General features: G+C 40.2%; 1 protein-coding gene across 2 annotated transcripts; it reads right to left on the bottom strand.

Moving 5' to 3' along the window:
- ARRDC4 (arrestin domain containing 4) lies at positions 1-13,101 on the bottom strand. Of its 2 annotated transcripts, XM_082387093.1 has the most exons (8): positions 12,631-13,099; positions 8,308-8,374; positions 7,911-8,058; positions 5,840-5,942; positions 4,575-4,831; positions 3,882-4,044; positions 3,148-3,302; positions 1-2,794 (listed from the first exon to the last, which is right to left on the bottom strand). In XM_082387093.1, exons 1-8 carry the CDS (start codon positions 12,917-12,919, stop codon positions 2,738-2,740), a joined length of 1,239 nt encoding a protein of 412 aa, XP_082243219.1. In that variant the 5' UTR covers positions 12,920-13,099; the 3' UTR covers positions 1-2,737. The 2 variants fall into 2 exon arrangements, with proteins under 2 accessions (XP_082243219.1, XP_082243220.1); XM_082387094.1 differs by lacking the exon at positions 3,148-3,302 and having other exon boundaries at positions 12,631-13,101.
- Between the last annotated feature and the right edge of the window lie 1,357 nt (positions 13,102-14,458).

A 14,458-nucleotide genomic window follows, 5' to 3' on the forward strand; every position in this document is an offset into this window, starting at 1 on the left:
ATCAGTGTAATCATTTTATTAACAAAAGGAACCCATGGGGTTCAGACAAGAGTACAAAATACAATCTTTTTTTTTTCCCCCTGTGGGTTAAATTGTTACATTTTTATAATAAAAATAAAAAGCTTTCATAGTTAACTTATCAAAAACATAACCCCTGCCTACTGAGTTTCTTATTGTGCAAAACAAAAACATGAAAGTAAAGTTCTGCCCATGGAAGAATTTGTGTGCCAAAAGATGCACTTTCTCAATTTCAAAATTTTTGCATCAAAAAGAAAATTCTAAGGCCACAGTTTCTTTGCAAACTAAGCAAGAGGAGAATAAACAAGCAAATAGCAGCTAAATTTTTACCTTCATTCCCAAGTATTCTCTGTTCCAATGTAGAATCTTCTACCTTCATCAAATAATTTGATTATAGAAAGGTATGCAGTTTCAACCTACTGCTTAAGGTCAGACATACCAATATCAATTCAATAAGGCAAATCATACCTTTTAGCTATTCTCTTAAGTGCTCAAAAATCAGCTTTGTTTTAATTTGGTGGGTGCACTTCATGATTTCTTTAAAAAAGGTGACAAAACGTTCCTAGTGAAGGATTCCAGTAAGCAGTTGCTTTTCTACTTGCAGCCAGATAGGTAAACTTTCTCTTCCTCCATACCATTTTGTTTTGTTTCTTTTACTTTGTTTTGGTATCATGGAGATGGAAAATGTCTTGACAAAACATGTAAACTACAACTCAGAGGTCAAGAAGTAGCTGAAGGTGATCTATTTTTAAAGTAAAAATAAAACTGTTTAGACAGCACATAGCTAACAAACCCACAAAAACAAAGCAAAATAAAAGATCACCAAAAAACCAAAGCAAGGAAAAAAGATTTGTGACGATTTCAGTACCACAATTACTGGTAAAACAGTTTGTACTGTGATTTTCATTCAGTGGCTTAAAAGATGAAAGAATGGCTTAAGATGCTTATGTGATTACAGAGAAGAGAGGTATGCCCAAGGGTGAAAAGCGTACATTTACCTAATGTTTGTATAAAAATCCCTAATCAAATGTCCAACTAATTTTTACATACAAAATTTAACCTTAGAACTTTTCTATTTCTAACGAAATACACTGACTGAAAGAAAAGCTAATCGTTCAGTTGAATGAAGTACAGTATTCTGCATGGGAAGCACCAGGGTTTCCAGATCTAACCCTCAGGACATGGAGAAAACCAAAGTACTGAGCTGGTCCAAAATCTCTATCATGGGAACCCCTACCTCCCTTCTACTTAGTGTACAGAAATGCTCTCAGCTCACAAAACCAACAGATTAAAGTAAAAACAAGTGAACATGTGACTGTGACTAGGAGGGGACAGGGGGACAGTAAAAACACTGCTCAGCCTTTTAGCAGCAACACAATCTTGTTGGTCTGAATATCCTGAGGTTAAAGGATAATAAAATATTGCACCAAAACAATAAAAAAAATCACAGTTTAAACAGAATTACTAAAGAACTGGAATAACAATGAACAACACAGTGACTGCCATCAGTAGACTTAAGTCTCTTGACAGAAATCAAGTTTATATGACTTTTCAAAAAAATGGAAAATGGTAATTCTGCCTTGATTTTGCATTTATTTTGAAATACCCTTTGGTATACACATATTAACTTTCAACTGATGTTAACCTTATAGATTTTGCCCTTGGTCCAGTTTCAGGTTTAGGGATAGGAGAGATGAGATTGCTACTGCGAATGAGCAGAAACTCCAAAGAAGACTTCATCGGCCTGGAGTTTTAAAACATATCTGATTCTGATAACCCCACTAGAGGTAGGTAAAAAAGGCCTTTTCTCCCCTTGTGCAGTTATCAAGGCATCCTAAGGATGCAAGCCTTTTTTTTTTTTCTTTTTTTAACCCTGTCTTTTTCTAATATGCTCCTAGGTAAATAAGACATGAGGAAAATCAAACATGTACCCTGCTAAAGTACTTAAAGGGGATAAAAAGTGCAACTTTCAACAAAATGTGTTTTCATATTGAAGTACACCTTTCCCCTTTCAACTGACAAGCCTTTCAAGGAAGGAACTCTTTCTTGGTTTCATAATACTGTATAGCCAACTTACAAACTACCTCTTAAACTACCATTAAAAGAGTGAAAACTGTATTACTTCATTAGAACCTCATAAGACCATGACCTCAGAAAAGGATTCTTTTAAGGACTTCAGTCCTATGGAATATGGTTAGAAATCATGAAGACCCTGACACCAGAGGGTCTCGCTTCATGTTTAATTTAGAGTGGGCCCCTTTCCTGTTCATGCACACCCTTGTGCTGCTACGTTCCCCAAAATCAAGTCTCCTCCCAATGCGTCCATACCGTCTTAAAGCTGAGGATACATCTCTTCTACTTTGAGAAACCTTTGTAAAGATATGCTCGCATAGTGTTTTCACTGTTTACAGGCACCTTTCTCTTGGGTCAGCATAGGCACTCTTCACTTACTCTATCACCATCAGGACTTCCATTACATTCTGTGACTTTTCACATCTTCGTCCCATAGTTCTACAGGGATACAAGACCACATCACAAACTTGTGCAACAATCCTGTTGGCCCACTGGAAAGTTCACGCATTCTTTAATTTCTATCACCTTCAGTCTTGATGTTCATTTATGTTCTTAAGCTAATCATCCCTCCCTCTTCCCCAAAAAGGCAGGGGGAAAGAACCAACATTCTAATTTGGTGATGAACACAGTGATTTCTGAAATATGTTCAGAGAATGAAGGAAACAGGCTGGGTCTCTTCTACGTCACTAGGATGTGGATCAACCTGTAAAAACGAGCAGACCAAGATTACTACTGCAGCATTCTTTAACGTGATTCTAGTATCTATTTCTAATTATATGGTCATAAGCCAAACTGCTTAAAGCCTATTAAGAAGTCCCAGTAGCCCACTTAAGTTCTCTGTATTCCATGGCCTTAAAGGCAATCCACGGTACTCTACATGTATGCTAGAGAATACCAAGAAAACACCACAAAATGTGGTAAGTGGATCAGTGATAATCTATCACCATCGTAAAAATTTTTTGTATGTATCCCCTACTAATCGGGAGTCAAAAACAGACACAGAGGATTATTTACAAACAGAACAACACTAGTCTAATTTTCTTTTGCTTTGTTTACCTCTGAATAAAGAGGTGGAGGCTGAAATCTGAACTCCTGAATGCAGGCAAACATAGGACAGCACGACTCCCCCTCACAGTTAGGGGGTTGAGGGTAAGGAGGAACGTGTCTAGAGTATTCTTCCTCCGACACCACGTCTGCGTAATTTGGTGGTGCTGAAACAAAAAAGGAGTTGGATCTAAGAAATCCAGGCAAAAACTAATTACATTAATCTCTTCTGAACTCTTACAGGAACAAGGAATTTAGCTTAATTTGAAGATAAAACACTGGTATTTTCTCCTCTAATCAGGAAGTTTTTGTGCCCATTACAACAAAAAAATATTCAGTAGATTCTGCTTTTATTAAAGTACTATTAACATTGAGTTATATTCTCTTTGAGAAGTGTTTTAGTCTAGGTTAAAAAAAGAATCATTGAAATGTGGCTACAGAAAACACCAACATAACACAGTATACTAGTATTCTGATTATTGTCCATTCTTCTACTATTATAAATAGGAATCAGGAGATGTAGATTGTATTTCTGGATCTGCCATTAGGAGCTTTCTGTCTTGGATAAGCTAAACTCTCAAAGTCCCTTCTGGGAATAATGTTTTATGATTTTTAGTAATAAAAAGAGTAAGGATAGTTGTAGTGGCTGCAGTAATTATCATTTGAGCATTTCTTATCTCGTAAGTCCTGTTCTTAAGTACTCTATGTGTAAAACTGCATTCTGAAAGAACCTCGGAACATTTTACCTTCAGGCTGTTCTGGCAGAGTCAGAGTCAACCAGCTCATATCCATAAAAAACTGGCTGGCAATGCTGGAGTTTCTGCTGCCAAAACCATTGTATGGAACCGTGCCAATCACTAAGGGCAGCTCAAGCATCAATTTTTTAGCACCAGGAATGTGAATATACACCTAATATGCCAAAAAACAAAACAACAACAAAAAGAGAGAGAGAGAGAGAAAGGCACAAATGTAAGTTAAACCTCATAGTAAAAAACCCGATTATTTTTTCATAGAAAAAAATGCTTTTGTTGTCTGCTACCACCCCCAACACAACTGTAAATTGTCCTGACGAATAAAATGAAGAACAAACCAAATGAAGACCCCACGAAATACAGTGAACGCTCTGTGATGGGGAAGTGTGGCCTTAATACACTTCATTGTAAGTGAGCACAGCTTACACAGAACCATAGAAAGTTAAGTACATGTCTTCAATATAGCAGCCCTACTGCACCTTCATTCTTCCATGTTATTTAATTAAATACCTCAGAGGGATAGTTTTTGATTAAAAAACAAAGGCCAATCTTCATATATTCCACAATTTGTTGTAATGCTGACATAAAATGACATTTTCCTGGGTATTAAAGGTACATCTTCTCAGTAACATGGCACCAGGTATGGCTCCATGCTACGTCTTTAATTTCACCAAGCGCCGTGCTCACAGCTAAGGAGTAGTCCACTCGGATGATGCAGCAGTCCAGGATGGACGGCGTCACGGGCGGGATCTTGAGGGTCTTCCCGTTCCAGGTGTCGGTGCTCCCAGAGGCGATGTGGTTCCCGCGCACGTGGGCCACCATGAGCCGCACGGTCTTCGTTTTCCCGTTGGCCAGGTACGTCTGCGTCTGGAAAATGGCAGCTTTGGGAACAATCAGACGAGAGGAACAATTCTCTATTTCTGCATAGATTGGAATAGCTTCTCCTAAAAAGAAAACAACAACACCTTCAGAGACCCTTGAGGAAATTCTCTCCACAGTGGAACAAAGCCGTTACTGATGAAAGCTGAAACGTGGCAATGCTGCTTTAACAAGTTGAGAAGCCTCATGGAAAACTTACATTGCAAATCTGAGTCAGAGAAGTGAAAATTTATGGTAGGTTGTGGTAGATACTGTTTTCTAACTATTGCATGATTCACTTTTCTAATGTAGCAATCAATATTAGACTACCAATTCTAAAGATCTGTAAATGACCAGTATCTACAAAAATTAAGAGAAGACATACAAATAAATGATTCAGTACTACGTTAAGTACAGAAGATCACTAACAAACTCATTAGTGCCTAACAAATTAAAATCTTCCCAACAGAAGAACAAAGTCTTCCCATTTTAGGAACTGATAAATACAAATAAAGCAATGGGTGGAGTAGGCAAGTTTTACACCCACATTATACATCCACCATCATACCATTCCATACCATATTCATTCCCAACAAGCCAGAACCCTGGAGTGGGGGCCAAATCCACTGGACGGAATTGGGCCCTTCACAGATTGTTGTTCTGATATCAATCTGACTGTTAAGAGTGTCAATGGTCTACATTCTAGCCCCTCCCATATATCTGAATTCCCAGCATGGAGTCAGAATGCCTAACAGTATTTTCATATGACAACAGCTCTCTTCTGAACAACACTGGTCGGAACATTTTTTTGCAACATTAAAATAAAATGCTGGCATTTTCCCACTCTACTGGTTTTAGTCTTTGTTACAAAAGTACCAGGACCAAAGTCAGAAATACCAGGATTATTGGGATCCACTCATCTATTTACAAATATTTAAATATCAATTATTTATACTAGAACCAGACAACTGTATTATTCATGTTTTAAAATAGTATATACTTGGTAAATTACAAAACACACTATTAAAAATCACTTACAATTAGCTAATAAAATGAATGAATCTTGCATTTGGATTTTTAAACAGTTCACTTACCATTACAGTATCCCTTTCTTTCAATTTTGGCACTCAGCGAGACTGGACCAGAAGTGAAAAACCAACAGCCAACCATTTTCTCTTGAGTTTTCAATACAGGGGTCTTGAAAAGTTCAAATAATAAAAATAACTAAACTGGTCTAGAAAACGCATAGAACTTAAAGTTATGTCATTTTTTATTAAACAGTTGTACAGCAATGTCTTCCAAAAAACAACAAATCAACCTTTCTTATCTTCCTGTGACAAACTAGGTAAAATACTTAAAGACAAAGCATTAAAAATCATTCCCTTTTCAGGAAAACTAAGCTGAATTTTCAGATTCAAATTAGGATGACATCATTCTATTTTATCCTATATTTTCATTGTGTTTCTTGGAAGTGATATACCATCCTTTAAAAAAGCAATCAAAAACTGTAGTAGCACCTATTAATATGACAGAACTACTTTTTTTTTTAAAGACTTTATGTGTAGATCAGGAAAAGGAGAAATGGTATAAAAATCAATAATCAGAATGTTCTTTTTGTCTTGGCATTTAAAATATGGAATAAGCAAACAGCCTTTTTTCCTTACTTCAAAATGTATTAGGCAGAAATTTCAAGTGTCCTTAACTTAGAATGATTTTGGGGTTTTGTGTAACAGCAGTGCAATAACGCACCTAGTGTAATGGATCTAAAGGGTTATTGAACTCACCACCCCACTTTCTATTCTACAGTAGCAAGATAAGCGATACAAGATGCTTATATAATACTGTTTATAAAACAGTATTATAAAATACTGTTTATAATGCTCAGTTTACAAGACACACAAACCAAAAGTTCACTGTAAAACCCAAAGTTGCAATATTTTTTTCAATTATAAAAGGATAGTAAAGGACAAATAGTATCTCTTTTGCCAAAAAATAAAATATCTTTAAATTATTTGCCACAATGGCCCCATAAATAGTTTAGAATTAGTTAACCACCCAATTCTAAGTAGTTTTTAAAAACACAAAGCAGTTATTACCATCATCAATTTTCAAAATAGGTGCTGAGCAGGTGATAAGTCATAGTTATAAGCCGGGTCAGCTGGGTCTGGCTACTGTACGATTTTGGCCACAAGGGACCATGCAACTAGGGCATATCTGTTACATTTTTATAATCTAAAGGTGAACATCAGAGTAAATTCTATTTCATTTTTGTGTGGAAGTAGAGTTAAACAACTTTTAACTCCTGTTTCTTTTCCTGATCTTTAAAAACACTGGCTAGAAAGAGAAATCTCCAATACTAAAAATATATCTTTGTAACATCAGTATCATGATGGAAAGTTTAAATTATGAAGTAAAAAATCATTCATTCATATTTAAATGAAGAACCATTAGGTCCTAGTAGCTATCATGAAAGTACAAGGTATAATTTTATATTATTTTGATAATATGGGTTTAGATAAAAGAATCTAGCTCATTAACTCCCATCTTGCCTATTCTGTTGTTACTTATAGCCTAATCTTTCTTATCAGCCTACAGTATTTCTGGTGATTATTAGAAGTTCAATGCTTTAATGTGGCCAAATCTGTCATAAGGAAATGATAAGTGAAAGGGTCTCCAGAGCAGCTGCATGCACTTACTTAATGTTAGAAAATGACATGCAAAATGCAAGGAGACACAGCATAATGGCCTCAGCTTCAATAACAGGCTGGGCGTGATTAATACTCTTCCATAATTACTGTTCCTCAACCTGCTATTAGCGAAGAGTTTAGAATACCACAGCCCTGTGAATGTGGCTGCTCTGGGAAAAGTAACTACTTTGTGTGTGTGCATTATTATTATTAAGCCTTATTAATGCATTTTAAGCCCATGTAACTTTCTGGCAAAAGAAGCCCTGAACAACAGGGACACAATCAATAGTACTAACACACACAATTTGTAATTTGCCCAACTTAGAATCACATATTTATAGTGAATGCCTATGGGTTATAAGATTATATCAGAAAGTGACAGGACAGGCTGCCACCAGACTTGCTAAATGTAGAGACCACAGTTGAAAGGAAGGAGGATGGAAGGGAAGGAGGAAAAGGGGAAGGAGGAAGAACTTACTAGTAATGCTGGTGTGTTGACATCGATGTGACTGACGACCTGGAGTTCCCGCTTAATGCTCTGATCAGGTGCCTGGGGTCGTTCCAAAACTGCTCTCACACAGTACTGAATACTTCCATATTTCCCGGTGAATGAGGTTACCAAAGGTCTGAAATAAACCAAAGAGATGACTTTTTAACTTTGTTTTTCAGTTTAACAAAACTGGGAAAAGCCCTTAAAGTGTTGTTTTGTTTTGTTTTGTTTTTAAAAAAAAAAAAAAGGTGAGCGAGGTTAGGTCTACTCAGGGGTTATTCAGGATAAACATGCACACCTGAATGTCAGAAGGTACTTGGTGCCCATACAACTGGGTAGACAGGGTGCAGGGAAAGGAAATCCCCAGTTATACAGTTTCACTTACTCAGATGGAAGTTGAAAGCTAAATGGAAATTCATGTTTTCCAGGCTGTAGTAAGAGGATGCCTTCACCTAAAAAAGAGAATACATTTTATTTTCACTAAGGTTCATATTACATCAAGAATTTTCACAATGTAAATCACAGTTTTTTAAAAAGGTTTTCCTAGCTATATGTAACACTGAATATACGTCAAAAAGTACATTAAACTGAGATTTAGAGACATAAATTTTGAATCAACTTTTACCAAGTTTACTCAATTTCAAACCACATATATATATATATATATATATGTATGTATGTATGTATACACGTATGTATCTTCTATCTGCAAATAGACCAATTACACAAGTAATTACCATAAAATGCCAGAGCTCCCATATACATATATATGTGTATACAACCATATACACATACATACCTACATATACATAAACATTTATTTCCCCCACTTGTATACTAGAATGAGTATACTAATGTTAGTATACTATTATACTAACATGAGGTACCAATATTAAACTGGACCTAAAATTAATCTAGAAAAAAACAGATCTATTTATTTTGGGTATACCACAAAAATCAGACTAAATATTCTTTGGGCAGAGATGGAAAAGGAGATGAAAAATTTATTTGGAATATTATGAATACTGAATACTAAATAGCCAAACCAACAGGACAAACTATTAGGCAGGAGTCATTACTGATTAATAGGGGATGTTGTTTAACTTGGGATATGGAGTGGGCCTGGCCAAGCATGGCCACGACTCCTTCCTCCTGCTCTGGGGTCAGCCAGCCCCATTTCATTTCAAGCAGAGGCTTACCCCTGACTGTGAGAAGGCCAGGAGGCAGGGTGTGGATGGACCTAGCAAGGCCAGAGGCACTGCTGGAGCTCTGATGAGTGCAGAGACTGTATCGTTCAGATCCAAAGCCAACTCCAGGGCTATCAGTGTTGGTTGGGTGGCTCCCCAGAGATACTTATAAATGTTCCCTTCATTTTATGTGCATAGATTCAAGTTTAGAACTAAATTCCCTCATCGAGGGTGGGATGATTAAGATGAAGAAAGTGCAGCACAGACTGAGAACTTTCTCTGAGATCTGCCTGGTCAGTAGATACGAAATGGAGATTTCTACTGTAACCATTCATTAAAAAAAATTTAAAGGCCAGAAATCACTAGTGAAATGGGATAATTTTTCATTTAAATACTAGAGTTTTAAGACCGTCATCAACTCAGTTAACATTTCAACCTTATACTTTTAGAAAACAGGAATGCATTACTGGCCCATTAAGTCTCCTGAATCTATCTCCAATTTTCAATGTGTAATATATTAGAAAAAAAAAAAAACCTTACAAGTATTTGCCACTTAAGATCATTCAAATAGAAATATTCAACAGGTGGGTGACTTGGAAACTAAGTGAATAAGTCATAGGGACATGAGACCATGTTAAATGACAGTGACAGACTGAGTCCCAGAGCTCAGGTGTGTCCAGAGCCGCCCTATAAGCCCCAGCACTGCTAGAGCACTGGAATCAGGGAAGCCTCTCCATTTTACAGCTATCAGGTACTAGGCTCAAGGAATCCCAACACTCCTTAGAGCTGGGCTAAAGTTCTAATTTGTAATCGTTAGATTACTGAATATGACAAAGTACTTAAAATGTTTAAAAATGTGGATTTCATTTATCTTCAAAATTTACAGTGCTTAAATGTCAGGGACAAAGCTGATACAAAATGGATACAAAGCTAAATAACTTCAATCCCCAAATAGACCTTGGGAGGAAAGGAGGCTACAGACACTTGTACACAAGTAATGACCCTAGCATGCTGGAGTCCATGGCAGTGGCGGGGGCATCTTGAGGACCACTTCTGCTGTTGAAGTAAGGGTTGGCATGGAGACAAGTGAGAAGGGGTTTAGATGAAGGGAAGGGAATGAGGCAGAGCATGACAGGCAAGTGTGAAGAACAGAGTTGCACAGGACACTGGAAGAGGTTGAGAGAGAGATGAAGTTCCCTCTTCAGAGAAAAAACAAATCAACATAGGAACTAGAACATTTAAAATGAGGCTTTCAACTACCTCAAAACATAAACAGGAAAAAATTTTGAGAACGTTGATGAACCTGGGTTATAGTATTTGGAATCAAATCTTTGCTTGCTTGCTTTCTCGTTTATTTATTAATTTTTAATTAAGAAGGTCCACAAGCTGAATCATGTGCCCATTTCTGCTTCTGCTCTTATAGTTTATTACCCTTGTCTTATGCAATCACTACAATGTCACAAGATGTTTCATTCGCTAATGGTCCTTCAGCCCAAACTCATAATTCAGAGCACTGGTGAGCGTGGGAGCTAGAACACCATCACAGAGGCAGACTGGGGCTCAGGAAGGATGAGGAACGTGCACGAGGTCATACTCCTGGTGTGCGACCAAGATGTGAAACCAACTCTCTGATGTGTCTTGTCTTTCTACCATAATTATTGAACAAAAATATGAAGAAAATCAATCACCATGATAGCAAGTAGTTAGATTAACAATGCCAAGAAATTATCCAGTAGATTTTTTGAAAATAGATCCCACAGCCATACTTCCCGAATATCTGGATTTCTAAAAATCTCTTCAGGTGGCTGAAATTCAGCTAGGTTTTGGAATTAAATGAACCTAAGAGTCTACAACTATGTAAAGTTGCTAGCCTCTTCCAAGCTACAGATATGAGGAGTGATTTTTTTTCTCAATGAAATCAACTAAAACAGACCATGATTTTACTTTTTGTCAAGGTTTGTTATGGTACATTCTAAAACAAGCTACGATTTTCAGGTTGTCTAGGGTTAGCCATTCTATTCCGTTAGAATGACAAAACAAAACCTGACTTGTGAATCAAACACTATTTGATAGCCCAGATTTTACCAAAGCGTTTTTTTTACTTCGAATCCCAGGTCCAACTGCTATTAATCTTACATCTATTTACTGAGTAGTTATGGGAACAGAGATACAGAGTCCAAAGTCCTGGACAAAAAACCAATTTACTTCCCTCTTCCATTGCCCTTGACTCCAGTCAGCCATCTTGAAAATCTGTGTTGTCTGTTACCTTGGGGTAGGCATGTATAGGTTGATTCTGGAAACCATATTGATGAAAGTGCATAAGGCAGGTAAGAACTGTCACCTAACATACTACACTTGCTAATCCAAAAGAGGGCTTTGGTTCATACATGTTTTCCTCACCACAGTTTCTGGGATTACTCGATTCTCACATACCTTGAGGATTTAACTGTGAACAGTCTACTTCTCCACAGCAGGACAAGGAAAAACTGCACTTACTACTGATTTTTGTATAATACATAGCAAGGGTTAAACACTGATACGCTGTATTTTATTCTTCAAGGGCCGAGAGTCTATACCCTTATTTATTTTACAGATAAATGCTGAAGCTCATGAGGCAAAAAGTAAAATAGTTTAAAGTAGTTCCTACCAACTGAAAGAAGACTAAGACTCACCGTTCCTAGTATTTTTTTGCACCTAATATTGATAGAATACCCATGTAGTGAGTTTCCACATGGGCACTTTAAAGAGTGTAAAAGCCTACACTATTAACTGGACTTCACAAGAAGGGTCATCATTCTTCCAGAAACTCTTACAGTGCCCAGATCCCATTGTCACTAAAGGTCTATGGGGGTGGGCTAGAGGAGGGAGGAAGAGAATGCAAAGGAAACAAAAAGAAGTGAAAAATAAATACAAAGAAAGTTAGACAGACGTAGAACTCTTAAGTTACCCCACTCCCCAAAGGAGGGAAACCAAGTATGATGATCAAGTCAAAAAGCACTTCCTTTGAACACGTAACGCTCAGGAGCTACTTCCCTCCTCCTAAGACTGAGGTTTTGCTAACTCATCATGCACCAAGAACTAGCATCTAGAGACGGGGTGGGGGAGAAGGGGCCCCCATAAACACTGGGTACCCCAGAATGGAACCTCGTAAACTCTGGTTCCGCCCTCCATTCCTTAGACCACAAGACAGGGAACCTAAATCCCCAGATCCTTGATTCCTGACTGCTCATCACAGGTTCCCATGGCAACGGCTCACTCCCAGAGCTGTCCTAGATGGTCCTGGGACCCTGGCGCCAATCAGACCCCAGCGAGCCAGGGGCGGGGCGCCAGCAGAGATGAGCACCATCTCCCCGGTGCTGTGAGGTGGGGGGCGCAGGCATTGTTGCCCGACCGTCAAGGCGACCAAACTGAGGCCGGCTACCCCGTGGGCGGACCCCCCGCCCACCCAGCCGGTGGGCATCCGCCGGCGCGCCCCCTCCCAGTCCCGCCAGGCCCTCTCCGGGGCCCTGGCCCGCGCTCACCGGCCGGGGGCTCGCGCAGGCTCAGGCGCACGTTCAAGTACTCCACCTCCGAGGCGGCTGCCGGGGCAGCGGCGCCGGCGCTCGGGCCCCAGGCGGCGGTGGCGCGACCCTGGGCCTCCAGGCGCAGCGCGCGGAGGGTCACCGGCTCGGCAGCCTCCAGCAGCACGTGCCCTGCCACCGTCTCGCCGCTCGAGTAGCAGCCCTTGCGCTCGTCCTCGAACACCAGACCTAGACTCTTCACGCGGCCCTCGGAGCCCACCACCGCCGCGGACCCCGCCTCACCGCCCATCCTACCGGCCGACGCGGCCGCACCAAGGACGTCGGCAGCGGCCTGGAGCCGGGGTCGCGAGCAGAGCGGCGCCGCTGTCACGGGCGCCAGCTCACGCCGAGGGCCCGCGCGGCCGCTTTGCGGTGCCCGGTGGAGCCCCGGTGCGCCGTAGGGCCTGTCGCTTTAACAAACACAGCTGGGAATGGAAAAGGGCCGGGACAACCGACCCCCGGAGCGCGCCCATAGGCTGGCTGTGAGCCGCGCGGCGTGCTGATTGGTTGTAAATGGCTACTGAGTCATTTCATTGGCGCCGCCGCGCACGGGCTGGCGCAGGAAGGCAGTGCGTGATCAAGGAGTGGTGACCAATCAGGGTACGCGGGTGTGCACGTGCACAGGCCGTTTATTGGCTGGGGCAAGGCACAGTCCTGGGGCACTGACCAATAGTGAGGCGGTGCGCCCATGTGGACAGATAGTGGGGAACAATATTAGTTAGGGAGGGGGCGGAACCGGGAATCTTAGGCTCGCGGCGTGTCAGCCGTTCCTATGGTTACAAACGGAGGCGGGGTTTCTAGCAGCTTGGGAACTGTTTGCGGGAGTCAGGGGGCTTCACGCTAGAATGTGAGGTTGTGGCTGTAACTGGCTTGTGTTTATGATTACATCTGCAATACTTGAGAGGAAGTAGATGCCCTGGAAAAAGGAACTTAGCAGTATTTCCTTGTGAGATTTGGGGGCCGACCGCCTCGGAACTTCAATGGACAACTTGGCATCTACTAACGGATATCCAGGTTCCTGAGCCCCGCTTCTCTCGGGTTTCAGAGTTCGCAGCCTAAGAAAGAGCTGCAGACGGGAAGAATGAAGGCTGTGGTTCTCAACCTGGAACGACCCTAAGGAGTTCTGCTGCCCGGCTCGTCTTGCAGCCTCTTTAAACTGAGAATGGCTGGAACGGTCATTCTTCCTGCTCTGAATAAGGTCATCAGTCTCGTTGTTTCTAAACAACATCTGCCACCCAAGTTTCTTCCGCACCCAAAAGGATTTCCTGACCTCGGTGTCAGAGTCCACGAAAATTTCCAGTTGCCTTGATGACTTGTCCTCCATGCCCACAGCTCCTGTCGCCTGTCCTCGGTTTCATTTTCTTCTTTAATCCTTCACTCCTTCTCTATTCTAATTTTTTCTTTTTATCATCTAACATCGCTGCCACTATCTAGGCATCGTATTCTAACCCTTATAAATTCTTCCCTTATAAAAATACCAAGGTTCTGAGCTATCACGGGTTGATCAATCTCATATCGAGATTTAAAAATCTTTCATGAGGTAGTTGTTTCTTTTATTTTTTAAAATAATTCCAAACTAAAGGTTGCTTTTCTGCTCTGAGTTTAGAGTATTAATGTGGAACTTTAATAAGGCTTTACAAGTCCAAATTTTTCTTACCACTTCCTAAAGAAAGTGGAAAAGGCCAGAAATCTCACTCTGCATAAATTTCCGAAATAGCTGCTATTCTGTTTTTCACTTTATCTAGACTAGCCCCCAACATGCTCTTACTCTGCCACTGTTCTTTATGTC

This window comes from Balaenoptera borealis, assembly GCF_965194805.1.
Source record: "Balaenoptera borealis genome assembly, chromosome: 3".
NCBI lineage: Eukaryota > Metazoa > Chordata > Mammalia > Artiodactyla > Balaenopteridae > Balaenoptera > Balaenoptera borealis.

Excerpts from the sequence above, each read along its gene's own strand:
- ARRDC4 (XM_082387093.1), bottom strand. The coding sequence starts at position 12,919 with ATGGGCGGTGAGGCGGGGTCCGCGGCGGTGGTGGGCTCCGAGGGCCGC. Across the intron at positions 5,943-7,910 it reads TCAACACACCAGCATTACTA|ACCCCTGTATTGAAAACTCA; the intron begins GTAAGTTCTTCC and ends GAACTTTTCAAG. Across the intron at positions 3,303-3,881 it reads TCTGCCAGAACAGCCTGAAG|CACCACCAAATTACGCAGAC; the intron begins GTAAAATGTTCC and ends TTTTTGTTTCAG.